The 17973-nt window shown below is 37.4% G+C and overlaps 1 protein-coding gene and 1 long non-coding RNA gene across 9 annotated transcripts in view; one reads left to right on the top strand and one right to left on the bottom strand.

Moving 5' to 3' along the window:
• Positions 1-17973, top strand: part of LOC309511015 — a 97197-nt gene that overhangs the window by 12187 nt on the left and 67037 nt on the right. The gene's annotated exons all lie outside the window — the stretch shown is intronic.
• Positions 1-17973, bottom strand: part of trioa (trio Rho guanine nucleotide exchange factor a) — a 54819-nt gene that overhangs the window by 28700 nt on the left and 8146 nt on the right. For all 8 annotated transcript variants that reach the window (XM_082185819.1, XM_082185812.1, XM_082185814.1 and 5 more), the window contains exons 8-18: positions 16136-16305; positions 10701-10875; positions 9989-10184; positions 9552-9718; positions 9293-9412; positions 7598-7789; positions 6736-6885; positions 5913-6027; positions 3699-3814; positions 315-437; positions 43-237 (exon numbers count right to left, since the gene is read on the bottom strand). In XM_082185819.1, the coding sequence (XP_082041945.1) occupies positions 43-237; positions 315-437; positions 3699-3814; positions 5913-6027; positions 6736-6885; positions 7598-7789; positions 9293-9412; positions 9552-9718; positions 9989-10184; positions 10701-10875; positions 16136-16305 (1719 nt within the window). The remainder of the gene's footprint in view (positions 1-42; positions 238-314; positions 438-3698; positions 3815-5912; positions 6028-6735; positions 6886-7597; positions 7790-9292; positions 9413-9551; positions 9719-9988; positions 10185-10700; positions 10876-16135; positions 16306-17973) is intronic.

Genomic DNA, 17973 nt, shown 5'->3' with positions numbered 1-17973 from the left:
TATGATCAAATATCACACTATAACGAGAAGAAAACAACATACTGCTTTGTTCGAGTCTGACGAGATGCCGAGGGCTTTCTCGAGAGACGTGCGATACTTGTCCATGCGAAGGGAGAAGTCTCGATAGCGTTTGTCCACGGCCGTGACCCATTTCTTAATCTCAGCGGCGTGGGAGTGGCCCTTATCGCAGAACCCATCCGCTAACTGTATCAGCAGCTTCACCCGCTCTTTGGTTTGCTGAGGACACAGGGACAGAATGAGCTTTAGGGAACTGCAGAGTTAAAGCTCGTCATCGCTGTGCTGCTGTGTTGTACCTTGGCTGTGATGTGGAAGTCCTCGTGCTCCTTCAGAAGCTCCTGTGTGTGGTGGATGCTGGAGCCCGTGGAGGTGTGTGTGGACAGATAGAACTCACCGGTGTCGTGGATCCACTCCAGAGCCTGGACAATGAGAAAGAAACTCTTTAAAATACTGATTGTTAAAGTGTCATAAAACCACCCTGTTTTAGCACTGCTCACTCACTCACACCTGCTATTAAGATGCGTTTTGGTCGATTGATAGCCTGGAAATCCAGTCCCAAATCTGAAAGATTAAGGGTCTGGCATCGAATAATGAAATCGGCCAGCTCGAGGGGCGGCACCAAGCATGCATTTGAAAATCTCACTGCACGCAATTGGATAACACTACGACCAATCTCAACAATTAGCCTCATATGCTTAGCTACCAGCGGAGCTAACTGGTAGATTAAACTCTTGTCGTATCCGGTCGGCAAAACAGCAAAAACGCCCTTCTTGCAAAGGAACGATTCGAGCGGCGTCTTCTGTTCCTGTTTTAGATAAAAAGCCACGTCTAACTCGTTCATTGTAGCGGCCAAAGCCGTTTCAAACATCTGGTGTTCATCCATAGCCATCTTGCAATGTTTACTAATCACTTCGACGTCACAGCGCTGTCGTCTTCTGTTTAGCTCGCCTCTGGCCCGACTATATCAGATAACCCGATGTGATTGGTGCAGCTCGGATACAAGGGCATATTTAATGAGCATCATTACTCGACGCCAGAGTAAACTCGCTGAGCAAATTCAATTTGTGCTCTGGCGAGAACTCTGGATTTCAAGGGTAGTCGATTGATGCAAAGTGGAAAAAGCTAAATACAGGTGTAAACAGGGTCTAAAAAGCTTGTCCACTTTCAAACGAAGTGGAAAACGCATTCGACCGGATTGCTTTTGTAGTGTAAACACTCATGTGGTCGAATGTCGTCTTCGGGTGCGTTTATTTGTAAATTGCGTGAGCTTATTTCGTCCATTAGATCGAAAGATCTGGAAAAAAAACCATACATTTGCCCGCCCATAGACCCTCCCCTCGAAGAAATCAGGACAGAAGTGGTTGAAAGTGGACAAAAGAGACAGATTTAAACTCCAGGGGTAAACGGGTATGTGTCTCCCTCGTCGACTTGTGATCCGATCGACCAAAACGCATCTTAATCCCAGGTGTAAACAGGGCCTTAGATTTGAAAAAGACTCATGAAATGGCTGTGCAAAGCTGTGGATCACTGGGAGTGTAGAAGGTGGGAAGAGGGGAGATAACAGCCACTAAAACACAGACCTACAACACACTCATTATACAGATAAATGAATATTTAAATGTGAGCGGGGAAAAAACAAACAAACAGCAGAGTTGGGGTCACCTCGATGTATTTTAAAAATGTAACCCTATGACAACAAACTCACAAAAATCGTATGATTAGAGACTACTAACAACTATCATGAACATATCAAATGTGTTCTGATAAATTATTAGAAATATTTAAAAAAAAATCTGCATTATAACTTTTCAGAGCTATTTGAAAAAATGAGGAAGAAAAGGTCTAATAATATTTTCATTACGTTTGCGAGCACTACAATCTGTGAACAAATGACACACATTAGTTTAGCACACAAAGAATAAAGGCATAGTTACTTTTTTGTCCATTCTTCTCTGAATTTTCGGTCTACATCATTGTCTTCTGTGTATCAGAATAATTCAACGTGTCATCGCGTTCATGATCACGTGTCCTTATTTGAACATATATATATAATTTAAAGAAGACATGATGAAATATGTACGCGTACACGCTGCTGGTTCATGTTTGGAGCAGGAGAGTATAAGAAATATGTCCAGAAAAACTTGAAACACACTTGATCCGGTCAGGATATGAACTGTAATCAACGAGTGTGGTTAAACTCATCGCGCCGTTCTGCACAGAAACCCTCTTATACACGTGCTCTGCCTGTTGTTACGTATTAAATATTGTTATAGTCATATTTTCCATGTGTTGGAATTGAAAACTGTTGGAAATGGAAAAAGGAAACTGAGGAAATATACACTTATGACACATTTGTCTGAAGGACAACAGTGCAAAGCTGGATAGGCAGAGGTGAACGAACAGCGATGAAGCGGTCCTATGCGATATTTGAATTCTCTAATGTAATGCAGTCTCATGAAGCATTATACAGCGCAGTAATTGAATTAAAAGAGTTCATTCCTATGAATAATGCAGAAACCGATTGTGAAGATGCGCATCAAAAAATGTGTTTTAGGGTTTATTTGATTTGGGCTTTAACACGCGTGTCTGACAGCAAGGTAAAACAACGCTAAATGCAACAATTTGACAAACTACCATTGAAAAGTTTGGGGTCTGTAAGATGTTTTGAAATGTTTTTTAAATGAATCTCTTCTGCTCACCAAAGCTGCATTTATCTGATGAAAAATACAATAAAACATTAAAGGCGCAGTATACGAATTCTGATACAATTTCGACACTGTTGAAAGTGGATCGGACCGAGCACCAAAACACACTTGTAGCCAATCACCAGTAAGGGGCGTGTCCACTCAAGAGGGGGGAGGTGCCTGTGTCGCATAGCGTGTTTGTGAATTTGGTCAAGATAAAAATTCTAAAATGTTTCGTTTTTCAAGCAAAAGTAAAACATACCAAAAAAACAACAACAAAAAAAACACTTGTGCTGCTTTTTATGTTTTTAAGGTTGTCAAGTTTCCCTGTGCAGTTTCAATGCAATGAATTTCAATGTTTGATTTTCATTTCCTTTATGCCCTGGTACTTGATGTATAATCAGGTCCTAAAGCAAAACTAGTCGAGAACCACTGTTTAAAACCACAGCATTCGCATGACTAAACCAGCAGTGGCCAGTTGCATCTTTTTTTCTTTATGTAAGACTGAGTAACTAGCAGTTAACCAGGGTGTAATAACTTAAATCTAAATTTAATTTAATACTGTGAAGCTGCTTTGATACAATCTGTATTGTGAAAAGCGCTATACAAATATACTTGACTTGACTTAATAACTTAAATCTTATTTTTTAGATTCAAATGAATACAATCTACATTTTTATGTCTTAAAGAAAAAAAAAGAAAAAATTTGATGACTTGTAAGACTAACTTGTAAGAATAGTCTAAGCAGTTTATGCAACCAGCCACAGGAATAAACTGAATATGTTCATGCTATGGCACATGAAGACATGCACATTCAAACACACACACACATACAAACAGAAGATGAAAAAGGTAAATAATTAATGTCTCAGTGCATCTTAAATAGAGGCATGGTACTGAGACAGTCTGTCAGTCTCAGGCTTGGGCCAAGAAAAAATGAATAATCAGACTGATCAGACATCACAAGCAACAGATGGAGAAAGAGAGACATCAAACCTGTTTGGCACTGCGTTCAAACACCACATACTGCTGACACTGGTCCAGCCTCCTCTTCCTCATGGTCCAGAAGTGAAGGACCCGATTCTCCCTTTGCAGCAACTCATTCAGGATATCTACAAAACCACACATGAACACTCTTAACCATGATGCACACCAGCCCAGATCTCGAAACACTAGGGTACGTCACTAAAGGCATGCTAAAACCTTAGCGCTGCATGATTCTGGATAAAATGAGAATCACGATTTTTTTTGTTTAAAAATAAATAAAGAAATAATAATAATAATAATAATAAGGTTTGAATGAATGATTCAATGATGCGATACCTGTCTCATACTTGTTTCATTACTGGATGAATCAGCGTTTTTGAACACATCTCTTGAATGAATGATTCAATATATTTTTTTACCATATATATAAGCATGGTTATATTAATATCATTATTTTACCATTAATAAAATAAAGTTTATTTAATCATACAATTATAAATGAAATGGGCAATTCTTCTGCTTGAATTGCACACATGGTAGAAAAAGAATAACAGTGTAGTATAATATAGAAACAATAATAATAGTATTATTATAATATGGATCGAATCCATGCATATTTAGTCAAAACATAATTTTTTACATAAATGTAACAATTTTGAATTATTTTATTTATGAAACTATACATTAAGTGGGTAATGCAAGCTTAAATTGCTCTGATGGTAGGAAAATCCATTATTAATATTATTATTTATGACTAAATAGCTTATTAAATAAAATATTGACATAATTATAACATTTATTTAATGCATCTATAAATGAATTGATTTTCACATCAATAATTTGACTAAATTAATGCTAAACTGACAGCACTAAAGATAAAATCTCTATATCAGTGGATGCACTTTACTGTGTGTGTGTGTGTGTGTGTGTGTGTGTGTGTGTGTGTGTGTGTGTGTGTGTGTGTGTGTGGCATGAAGGTAAAGGGACGATCCCCAGTGGAGTAACGCTGTCACCGTTCTGCAGTAAGTCGCCATCTCTGTGCGGCGGAGGCCTGACCCATTTAAGCTTTTCTTATCTGAGTCATTGTGAGCACACTCAGAACAGAAGAGGGCCGCATTCACAATGCACACACTCGAAACTGGGCTAAACTGGGCCAAAGTGGGCCAGATGCTGAAACTCAGTGAGGGTGCAGCGCACAGGTCGGCCACTAGATGGCGTAACAGAGCTATTTCAGAATGTATACACACCGTACAATCAACAAGCACTGTAGCTAAACCCCTATGGGGAAGACAGACTGTGTTTTGTCAGCAGAGGGAGGACTGGTAAATAAGAGGAGAACATGCGGAGAGCAGCATCTGTAGCCCTGTGGTTTGAAATGCTACAGAGACCATGTGTTTATTATACGTCTCTCTGGAATACTTTATTCTGATTGGTCAGTTGTGGTATTCTACAGTCTAATATTTTTGCATAATGTCCACTTAGCTGTATAACTGTGTCCACTTAACGGTGTAGCCTTCTCTTTCTCACAAAATAAGCTAATTCACACCAAAATCAATATTTCCTGTCCATTTATGAATACATTTGGTATATAGCTGTGTTATAAGCAGGATAATGTACAGTCTGACTGTGTATTATCCTGGTAACACTTTCTTTTGCTAACATTAAAGCCACCAAGAAATCAAAATTGATCATTCGTAAAAAAAATGTATGGAATTATGCAGTATCCGTTAGAAATTATGTATCCGTGCACATAATTTTTTTTAATTCATGTTCCTCATAATCTTTAATCGAAATAACTTGACTTGCAGCGACAACTCTTCCCTGATGACGTGTTGACAGGCAACCTGTCACTCACATGAGCAAACCACACCCATCCCTATGGACAAAATCAAGTCCCGCCCTACATTTCTTCTTGTTCGAGAAGCCGTTTCACTCGGATCTGCATCACAATAAGTCATGCATTTTCATGCAGACTACATTAATTGCCATGAACTAACAACGAACAATACTTCCACAGCACAACATTAATCTTAGCTAATGCATTTAAGAATACATTTTTAAGATCAAAAGTTGTATCTGTTAGCATTAGTTAATGCACTGTGAACTAACATGAACTAATGTTTACAAATGAGACACTTATAAAATGCTACTTTTATCCTTAGTGTGACATTTCCGAGTCATTATCCGGACCGTTCTGACGTAAAGCTGTGGGCAATGACTCACTTTTGACCTGCTGCTCCGGAGCTTTGACGTGACTCAGCATCCCCGGCATGCTGACACTGTTTCTGTGCATGTACTTCAGGAACACATCGGCGTTCCGCCTGGCCAAGGTGCACGCCTGAAACACAGAGAGCATCACAGAAATTACCCAAACACAGCCGATCACCAGGGCTCTCAAAATCAAATGCAAGAATTTTTAAGGCCAGCACAAAAAAAATGAATATTGAGCTGGGGGAATGTACGTCAATGTTTATGGTAACATCCTAAACCTTAAAATGACTGTAAAAACGATGATTTAAACAACTTTACTGTTCAAATGATAAATAATAAAAATCTATAAAATGATAAACCTCACATTTCAGCCTTTAAACCATTTTCTAAGAAAAGGGATACATATACATTTCTCTTTTAAATTTAAATATATATATATATTTATATTAATTTATTTAAATTTAAAATATATTACATAATTACTTATTATTAACTTTTTTCTGCAAACAAAGAAGAACTGCGCATGTAAACACTACTTTGTTAGGCATTATATGGAGGTAATATGAAAAGAAAATGGCATTGAAACTTTCCTCGCTGAAAGGCGTCAATTTGCAGGTATGATATAAACACATGATTCATAATTATAAAATTATAAAAATTATCATAATTCAACAGTAGATCAAAACAGTCACATGGCATAAATGTGGGCTATTCGGTGATTGCAAACTGCTAGGAAAGCGTAAGCCCGTAGAAAGAGCAACAGACATGTTAAGGACCTGCGGGGACCCTGCAAACACTGGCAGGAAGACATGTGTCCTCTGGGTTTGGATGTTACCTTGAGAAAGGCCTCTTTCTGCTCCAGGTGCTTGCTGATCATGGGGCTGACGTGGTCGGTTTCACAGTTGGGCCCGAGTTTGTCGGCTCCTCCGCACCAGTCCTCCTCACGCTTGTACTCCTGCTCCAGACTCTCCAAAACACTACATACCTACAGCAAAGACAGGAAGATGAGCCTTCAGCTGCCTGTTGGCCTGTTAAACTCACTACAATATGTGACCCTGGATCACAAAACCAGTCACAACAAGTCGCACGGGTATATTTGTGGCAATAGCCGACAATACATTGTACGGGTCAAAATTATCTATTTTTCTTTTATGCCAAAAATCATTAGGATATTAAGTAAAGATCATGTTCCATGGAGATATTTTGTAAATTTCCTACTGTAAATATATAAAACGTTTATTTTTGTGAGTGAATGCAGTGAATCGCGAACATAAATGGACAACTTTAAAGGAGATTTTCTCAATGTTTCGATTCTTTTGCCCCCTCAGATTCCAGATTTTCAAATAGTTGTATCTCGGTCAAATATCGTCCTATCCTAACCATACATCATTGAAAAGCTTATTTATTCAGCTTCCAGGTGATGTATAAATCTCAATTAAAAATTGTTTTTACCCATGTGACTGGTTTTGTGGTCCAGGGTCACATATGAATTATAAAAAGCCTTAAATGTTGATTTGTCAATAAATATCCAAACAAAATGCACACTAGTATTTTTTTTTTGCTTTGAAATACTGGAGGACCCCCTTGAAAACGAGATGTTTCATCTCAAGGGGTTAATCCTCGCAATAAAGATATGTTAATATATATATATATATATATATTTGTGACGCGTCAGTCAGCCGAAACCCTCTACTGACCTGTTCGGAGGTCTTATAAAAGGCCACGGAGGCGTTGACCAGCTTGAGCCGGTCTTCCATCTTCAGCATGAGCTGCTGCCAGTGGGACGCCACGTTCTCTGCGCAGTCGCGGATCATGTCCATGTCGTAGTGATTAGCCTGTAGAAGGGCCTCGGCTTTCTGCTGGACCTGTAGGGCGCTCTGATGGGTTTTCTGTGGAGAGGAGGAGAAAACATGTCAGATGAGACACAAAAACAAGGACTAACACAACAGAATAGATGGGCAGGAGTCAGACGATTTAAGACAATGGATGCTAAGATACAACTGATAGTTTATTATTCGCCCACAAAGTGCGAGTATTCAGTTCAGAATTGGAGTCTGATGGTTGGAGGAAATGAGATAGGCAGTGTTTGTGGCTTCAGGTTCCCAATAGCAATACAGTGACAGCGGATCTGATGTTATCCTGGTTCTTCATTAAAGGAGGGGAAGTAGAGAGCAGAAACACATGAGGATCAGGTCATGTCTGGATCATCTATGAGCTCGAGGTGCAGATAAACGGCCAAATGAAGCATCGATAAATATGTTTAGCTATTTGTAGTGCTGTGTGCATTTGTTTCTTCTACACTTTCAAGTTCAGGGGGTTGATTTTACCATGCATTCAGTTTTCAAATACCTTTTATATACACTAGCATTTTTTTTGTGGAAAAAACAGTAAAAATATTATTACAATTTAAAATAACTTTTTTCTATGTAAATATATTTTAGAATGTCATTTATTTCTATGATGGCAAAGCTGAATTTTCAGCATCATTACTCCAGTCTTAAGTGTCACATGATCCTTCAGAAATCATTCTAATGTGCCATTGTACTGTTATCAATGTTGCGTTGCTTAATATTTTTGTGGAAATCATTCTTTGATGAATATAAAGTTCAAAAGAATAGCATTTTGGAACATTATAAATGTGTTTACTGTCCCTTATGATCACTTTAATGTGTCTTTGTTGCATAACGGCATTCATTTCTTTAAAAAATTTAATAAAAAATTATTCTTACTGACCCCAAACTTTTGAACAGTAGTGTATAGATTGTTCCAGAGCCAATCTTTCAATTTTAAACTATAAAAAAGTATTTTAAAAGTTATAAAAATGTTTAAAACTATAATACATTCAAACAAAGAATGAACATCTGTTCCTCATGTGTGGTGTACAGTCACATACAGTATTACATTATAATATTTTGCTCAAATGTTACTTAAAATATCACAGAATCTCTTTATCATGCATCAATTTCCAAACACGGCGTGATTTATAAAATTATTCAAAAAGTGTGAAAATATAATTTAACTGTATTCAGGACACATAAATGCTAGGTATGAAGTTAGCGTTAGCAAGACAGTCATCTGTTTAATTTATTAATAAAAATATTATTTGGACCACAGAATGCTGTTAAACAATACATAAATTGACTTGTGGTGGATTCACAGTGGATCATTGTTAGTATACAAAATAAAAAGTAGTCGTGTGAAAAGTGTGTGAGTTTATGTTTGTGGTTCAAAAACAGCCCATAGTTGAAGGGCAAGCTAGCACTAATGAAAATGGACAATATTTATGGTTTGATCTATTATATCTATGGTAAAGGTCTATAATAAGAATAAGGCAGGGAGAAAAAGAATAAGAAAAAGGAAAAGGTTTGAAGCAGAATATAAGGAGCACTGACCTCGATTGCATGCTGGAACTGCTCATGCTCTCTCTGCAGCTGCTCGGCTTCTTGAAGAGAACTGGCCGTAATCAGACCCGCATTCAGCATTGATTCACCATTACGGATCCAACCCAGAACCTGCGACATTAACACAGACAAATCGACACATCAGTGCAGTGTAACAGCACTTTCAAAAACAGTAGGCGGTATTAAGTACATACCGAGCGGTATGCAGTAGTACACAAGTATTCCACTCTGAAGATAGCCTGTGCATTACCTGTTTGACCTCGGCCTGTAGGTGGCGCAGTTGCACACACTGCTCCAGGTGTCTGCGGTGCTGCTCCGCCGCCACGTCCAGCTCTTGTTGTTTCTCATGTAGAAACTCCAGTAGATCCTGAACACGGGTGGCCATGTCCACATCACGGTCACACAGCAACTCCACACCTGGAAAACAAGAAGAAGCGCCAAATTCTTAGCTCTTAACAACAAACATCATGAAGCCGCTAGACTGAAAACTCTTCCTTTGGGACAGTTCTTTAAGTTCAAAAGAACAACATTCATACGAAATACTAGAACATAAATGTCTTTACTGTCACTTTTGATTAATGTAATGCATCCTTGCTGAAATAACGTATTAATTTCTTTCAAAAGTTCACCAGATGTGCATATAGCTATAATAAAATATGCTATTTTCTAATATGACGTTGGCCTCACCGGACGCCTGCACCTCGTTGACGTACTGCAGCAGTTCCTGGCCCTGGTGGATGACATGGAAGGCCAGGTTGTTCATGGTCAGGGCTTTATCCGCGTGGTGCTGCAGTCTCTGTTCGGCCAGCGTCAGGTCTTCTGTGTCAAAGTCATTCATCTGCTGCGACAGCTCCTCATTCCACGAGTCCAGATCGGAGATAATCTGGGAAAAAACGTACAACATATGAGCAAAGTCTGAGAGCCATTACTAATGGGCAGACACAGCGAGATCACCCAGGACAAGAAACAGAGTGACCTCTCCTGCCTTGCTCTTATATGTAAAGGCCAATGTCTTCCTTTATAAACTCTCTGTGCAAACAGGAAAGAGAGAGAAATCACTTTTGGGTGCAAATCATCCTTGAAGATTGCTGCTTATTAATTGTTAGCAAATCATATTAGACATCAGGGAGTCACTAACTATGTGCTGATGGGAATATTGCCCTAGTTTAAGGATTAGTTCACTCAAAATGAGGATTCTGTCATTAGTTACTCTCCCTCATGTCGTTCCAAACTTGACTTTTTCTTCCGTGGAAAACAAAAGGTCTGGCAGCTTCTTCCCAAATCAGGATTCAAAGTTTGGAACAATGACAGAAATTTAATTTCTCTGTGAATTATCCCTTTAATTAAAACGCATACTGTCCCCCCCACAGACACTTGGTCAAATATACAGTGAACTCACGTCAATGGCGTCCCTCTCAAAGATCCTGAGCTGGAGGAAAAGCTCCAGTTTGATCTTCCTCTCCTGGAAGAGCTCTTCCATCTGAGCCTGAGCCTCATCCAGCTGCTGCAGGACGCTCTCGATGTGGTTGATGGAGCTGTTGTGAGGAGTCTTGTTGCTGGAGATGGCCGAGTCTCTGCGGGAAGACAGGGCAAGAGCCGTTACAGCACAGGTATATTTGTTCTAGTGTGTGCGCGAGTGATACACGAAAAAAACATTTACTTTTTACAATGATGTCTTTTGGGAAAATCAAAGCTGTAATAAAAATGGAATTAATAATTTAAGGAATGTTTGGAATTCTCAAGCCCAAGTCTGATGGAATTTGAGGAATTTTAGCTGTGTTTTCTCTATTTGTACCTTGTTTACACGAACACAATGCTTTTATTTGGTCTTCCTGACTATTATCTGCTTCATTGATTGATTGAGTGGGGTCAAAACAGGGAACCTTGGGAATCAGTAAGGATTGCTGTGTTTAATTCTGATTCATGAATCTGTTTGACTGATTCGTTGAAAAGATGTTTTCACACATTAAAGGGATAGTTCACCCAAAAATGAGACCTCTGTCGTCCTTTACTCACCCTCAAGTTGTTCCAAACCTGAATGAGTATTTTTGTTCTGTTGAACACAGAAGATATTTTGAAGAATGTTGGTAATCAAACAGTTGACGGTAGTATTTTTTTTTTTTTATCATACTATGGAAGTCTATGGCTACCGTCAGCCGTTTGATTACCAACATTCTTCAAAATATCTCCTTTTGAGTTCAACAGAAGAGAGAAACTCAAACGGGTTTGGAACAACTTGAACTATCCCTTTAAGATTTTAAAATACTGTTTTTCACCATTTGAGATGCTATTTTATCATCTAAACTAATTTGGTTTTATCCCATTACAGACTGCTTTTGATAAAACATACAAAATGTATACTGTAGCTCTCAAATCATATAAAAAATAATAATAATAATTTCATTTTAGACAAACTTTTGTTTCACTATGTAGCTCTGATCAAAAATGACTCTAAATGAGTTTATTAAGGAAGACAGTTGTTATAACAATGCAAACTGATGCCTTGAGTTCAACACTGATTCATGAATCAGGAGTTTTCAAATGGCAATTAAGATTGTAAATTACTGAGGCAAGTGTTTATTTTCTGTTGCATTTTCAATAATTTTAAGGGGTTTTATTATCTAATACTAATTTGATTCTTTTGATTCTGAATTTGATAATTGATCTTTATTCCAAATTGATTCTGAAAATTTTAAATTGATCTTTATCCCAAAAGCTGCTTTGGATGGAAATAAATAAATGAATAGCTATCAATTCGGATAATTTTATAATATAAATATATATAAAGACTTTAGATGCAAAAGCCTCTAAGTGCCATCTGAAATTTTCTTCTAGAATGATCATTTTTATAAAGCTTCTATATTTAAGCTAAGTAAGTTCACTTAAATGACAATTAATAGGTAATTTGCATTGCCATTTAAGTGAAATTATTGAACTTAAATAAACGAGCTTGATAAAAATAATTCTAGAAGAAAATTTCAGATGGCACTTAGAGGCTTTTGCATCTGAAGTCTTTATATATATATATATTTATATTTATAACACTGTCTCCATCACCCTGCCTGTGAAAAAGGAGCAAATGGGGTTTGAAAAGCAACTTTTTGCTTCATTTTGTTGCTCTAACCTCTGAGGGATAGAAGTAAATGATCAGCAGAATAATGAACCTAAAACTAACAAAAAACGACAAATATTAGGGCCCGAAAGAGGATGTGACTTCAGGCTTGAAATTTAAATGTAATAAAACAAAAAGCCAGCACTAATGAGATTCTAAATTCATTAAAAATTGAAATTATATGGTCCTAAATGCATTATCTGCGAACGGGTGAGAGGATTACAAGCCCATTGGAAAGATAATATGTAAAATATGTAATATTATCCTCTTTTCATTAAAAAGGTTAATTATCAGGGACAGCTTTAGCAATAATTGTACAAGAGGGTGAAGGGGGGAAAAGAGAAAGAGGAAGCAACAGTTTCAAATGAGTCTGTAAGGGATGGAAGAAAGACAGAAGAGTCCTTTCATCCCGTCTCAAAGCATACAAGCGGGTTAACTCTGATTAAACTTTATTAAAAACAAATGGTGTAATAAAATAAAATCACAGTTATCAGGGTAATAAAGGCCCTCGCTTTTAATTGACGCTTCAGTGCTGGATCTCTGTGGAAAGTCTGTTCCCATAGTGATGTGCTTTTATCATACAAGGCTGGCGTGACTGAGTGGACTTGTTACGGAGTAACAGAATAATTAACGCTTTCACGACCGATCCACAACCAGGGTTTCGAGATTAGACCAGGCTCAAATAACATGACAGTCCTGCGTCTGGAAGTGAGTAACTGAGATCCTGATATCTCATGTGAATGCGTAAGAGAGCTTGTGTACAGTAAGGGTGTAATGTCTCTGCGGTGTGGGCATTCTGTGTGTTGGTGTGAGCTGGGGACCTTTCTGTTTGTACCTCTGGGCTCTCGGGGTTTAAGTATTACCTCGGCATAATTAACTAAGCGGTTATGAAAGCAGGATTATGTAAGACACTAGAGGAAGAGAGAATAACAGAATGAGAGAGAGAGAGAGAGAGAAAGCACATGAAGGGATAGCCATCCTCAAAATTCACATGTGTAGAGAGACTAATTTGCAAGCGGAGGAGGAGGAGGATCAGGCCACATGTCTTCATCTGCTCTTCTTTATAAAAAAATAAATAATAATAACTTTAGTCGTGGAAATGCAGTGTGAATGCTAAACTGACATGCTGTGATTGCGGAGTTACCAGTACTGCACCACTTATTATACGAAAATAAATGTAACATTTACAATACAATATGTGTTATAATATAATTTCATATATAAACAAAACAAATACATAATGCATTAAATGCAAATTCATATGTAATATTTTATATATTTACAAAATACATAAAATATTTAAGGGTCTATATTAAAAATTAAGTATGTATGTATGTATGCATGTATGTATGTGTATATATATAATTACATTTATATTTGGATAACAAGTGGATGTGACTCAAAAAATGTAATCTATTTAAACTATATGCTAATAAGTTTAATTGACTGCAATGTATCACATATAAAAGTATTTAAAACTTAATATAAGTTTATTCATCTGCATAGGACTTAATCAGATTTAATTTCTTAATGATTGATATGAACCAGTTCTTAGTTTTATTTGAAATCAGTATTATTTGAAATTAAAATGTAGTAATTAATAATATTTTTCATATACATACCATAACATGAGACAGAATTTGTGATAAATACAATACATTTTTTTTATAATATATTCATATAAATGTAAAATGTATTTTTATTTATTTGTTTATTTTACTTTTTTGATGTGGAATTAATTCGATTTTTTTTAACCTACTGACAACCCTAATATCATCTTCCTTTTTTGTGTGAAATAGTTAGACCCACTTCTTCACTGAATCTCGTCTACCAGACTCATGTACGTGACTTAAAGGGGTCATTGAATGCCCATTTTCCACAAGTTGGTATGATGCTTTAGGGTCTTCATGTAAAGTTTGTAACATACTTTGGTTAAAATTCCTCAATGGTTGTGTAAAACAACACATTTTTACCTCCTCAAAAACAGCTCTGTTCACAGCGACCCGTTTCGGTGCATGTCTCTTTAAATGATAATGAGCAACTGCTCACCCCACCCCTCTCTTCCATGGGGCGTGTCGACACAAAGCACTTAAAGCGCTGCTTTGGTGGACAGTATACAAATGGCTGAGGGCGGAAATATGCTAATACGGGACAGTCCGTCATCGATCGTGGGCGGAGCATGAGCAATATGACATCATATTGCTCAGAAAATCCAAACGGCTTGATTATTGAGAGTGTTTAGACTTTTTGAGGATTAAATTGTTTTATTTTTTTCATTGTATGGTGGTTGTGTCCACACACTGCAAAGACACATTTATATGCAAACACCACATAAAAGTGAATTTTGCATCCGATGACCCCTTTAAGATCATACTACGTAATCATACTGGGTTGCATCAAACCATTCCTCGAGGAATATTTCTGCTGTGTTGTGCAGGCCACTGCAGTAGTGCCGGCAGTCGAGTATTCAGAGTTGCACTGATGAAATGTGGCAGAGCCGAACACGTGAGAGCGGTGAGAGACTGCATGCTTCTCTCTCCTTCTCCTGCTCAACTTTCTGCTGAAGCATCGAGCTTTACTGAATCTCAGCCTTCAGTCCTTCCCACACGCAGACTATACATGTGACTGACTGTTAGCAGCACTAACACTGGACATCAAGCCAAACAATGCCACTTCACAGCTGCACTAATAGTTACTCACAGTTACAGTAATGCATAGAGAGGATAGTGCTCCAAATGCAAAGTGGATGCTTGTGGAAGAGGCCAAATGAGTGCTTGAACCATCCAAAGGTTTGTTCAAGTGAGCATGACTAATGTTTGCTTGAGTACGAACACATTACTGGTTATAATTCTGACTCAAATTAGAGATTCCATTAGGCCAGTTGCATAAACATAGCAATTATGATAAGACTGTGTCTTAAGAACTAGTATGACCAATTAGTAGTTAGTTATGGGTAATCAGTCTTACTTTTATGTATCAAATTAGACCAATCTACGTTTTTATGTGACCGACTTAAAGTTATGAATAGTTTATGTAACTAGCCCATTAATGATTCTTCTAGTGCTTAATGGGTCCTAAATATATACAAATATGCAAATCACAAAAATACAACTTTTTGGTAATATTTTGTAATTTATTTTAAATTCAAGCACCATTATTATGCCAAAAATATGTCTTGAATGTGTATCTTTAATATTGACACCCATGTAAGTGCTTTGAGCATCAAGAATATCTAAGATTAACTTGATTAATATTGAGTTGGTTATAATAAAATGAGCGAATGATTGCTTTGAACGATTCAATGAAAGAGTTATTAAACTGATTAAAACTATTAACTGCAAACGATTATGAGCTCAACACTGATATTTGAGTATTTCTGATTCAATAATGATCAATTATAATCAGTCAATAATGACTGATCCGCTGAAAGAACTAGTTCATAACAGTTATTTGTTCATAAGTTACTCTGGTTTGTTGTTTGTAGTAAGGAACAGTGACAGCAAAATGTGCTTTCTATTTATCATCTGTGTATAATCCTCTATGTTTCAGACTTCAGAGGTACAACTCATTGGTGTGTGTAAGATTTCAAAAGATGACTCACAATAATGACTTTCCCACCTCAATGGAATCAAACTTGTGTCCACACCAAAACATGAAAGCACTATAGAGAGCTGTTGCAGAGGAAGACATGAAAGGAAAGGACAGATGAGAAGATTGTGCACCTGAGTTGTTGAATAAGATCCTCTCCCTCTTTGATGACATTTACAGTGAACTGCAGTGTGGTCTGCTGCTGCTGCCCGAAACGCTTGATCAGGTCCTGAACAGCCTCCACCGACTCGGCGTACACGTCGTCCAACAACTCCTTTTGCAGCTCCTCCAGCCACGTCCACAGCTATGAGCAAAACACACATGCGGTAATCACTTTTATACTTAGCTTAGAAAGCTACGGTAACACCTACAATAATAATAGATATATTATTATTTGTGTTGCATATAAAGATAGCATATTTTGCTAAATGTACCTTGTGTAATTAAGTTTTTTCCTTTCTGATCTGATATTGAATGTTAAGGGGTAACTCTCGCCAAAATGCAACCTAGGGTCTTTTTGTTAATCTACCCGAGGCGAACTTTCGTTTAAAAGCGTAATTAGGATGGAAACGCCACTTTTAAGTTTGATCGTATTTTCATTTTCGGTCAAATTGCCTTTTGAATGGGAGTGAATGGGGCACTACTATGATAGCATTAAAAATCGCTATTTTTAAAACACTAAGAAGGCTCGACACAACATGAAACTTTGCTGGAAGTATCACCAGAGGCTCTACACATGAACTCCAGCATTGAGAACATTGTTTGTGTACACAGTTTACTAAAAAGAAAGATTTTGAACAACTCACTGTGTTTCCGTCCGCCGGCATTTTGACAGTAAAAAATAGTCGATCTCCGAATGCGAATGAACTGACTCTGAATTTTAGTATTGCTTCTTATATGAGGATCCTTTTTCAAATACAAAGTCAATATTGATTTTCACTAACGACAAAACAACAAATTATCCGTGAATTTATATGGAACTAAGCTTTAGGAGCTTTCCATCTTTACTCTCCTCCCTGTTGCGTTGCATTCGGAGATCAACTATTTTTGACAGTTTATTACAAAGTCTTGATTTTGTTTTTGGGCTCTACTAAAATAGGTTTTCATGCTTGAATGTTAACACATTGTTTGTCACATATTCTCCATTGTTGCAGCTCCTCTCTTCTCAGTCTGTCAGTAACGCTCTGTTTAGTTCCTGTCTCTATGAAGCCCCTCCTTCTGAAAAGCACAATGTGCTCTGATTGGTCGGCTGGATCAGTGTGTTGTGATTGTTCAACCTCTTCAAATGTGTTTGGGAAATGTCCCGTCCCTTACCATAACCACTGGTCAGTTTTAACACACTACTTATTAAATCAACCAGGCCTCGTCCCTTATTTTGTGTATGCCTTAGGTGGGAATTATTTAAATGAGGAATATTGTGATGCGTTCATGGAGGCGTTTCAGGGAGTTCAGAAACTGATATAGAGTTTAATTTGGAGTGACTTTGTGCTTTCTAACTTTGCAGACATTTTTTATGCTCAAACAGCAATACTACACACTAAAGAAAGCTGAAAATGTCCTCTTTAATGTATCAGGTTCTTGTGCAAATGTGTAAAACTACATGCTTTCAGACTCTATTTGAAATTAGCATAGCATATTAAATATGCAACAGTCATGCAACAAACACAAAAAAATAACAAATAAGCACGCTAAATATATAAATATCTACATCCTTTTACTACACACACACACAAAAAAAATCATAGTAGTCGCAAAAAACCTGCACATTATGCATAAAAATGGGAACATTGTTTGAAACAGGCGATCTGAGGCCTGAGGAGAACTGAACAGTTTTGAAGTTTATTGTTGACGGCGATTCATTTGTTACAAAAGCTGTGCTTTGATGGCTGAGGTGATTTTTTCTGTGAGACAGTGTAGCATATGCTGAAGCTGTCCCCAAGAGGTTGTCTTTAATTCAACCTCTATGAAGCAC

This window comes from Leuciscus leuciscus (genome assembly GCF_965113295.1).
Source record: "Leuciscus leuciscus genome assembly, chromosome: 12".
Taxonomy (NCBI): domain Eukaryota; kingdom Metazoa; phylum Chordata; class Actinopteri; order Cypriniformes; family Leuciscidae; genus Leuciscus; species Leuciscus leuciscus.
Note: the sequence above shows the minus strand (reverse complement) of the source record. Positions and strands in the feature narration are given on the sequence as shown.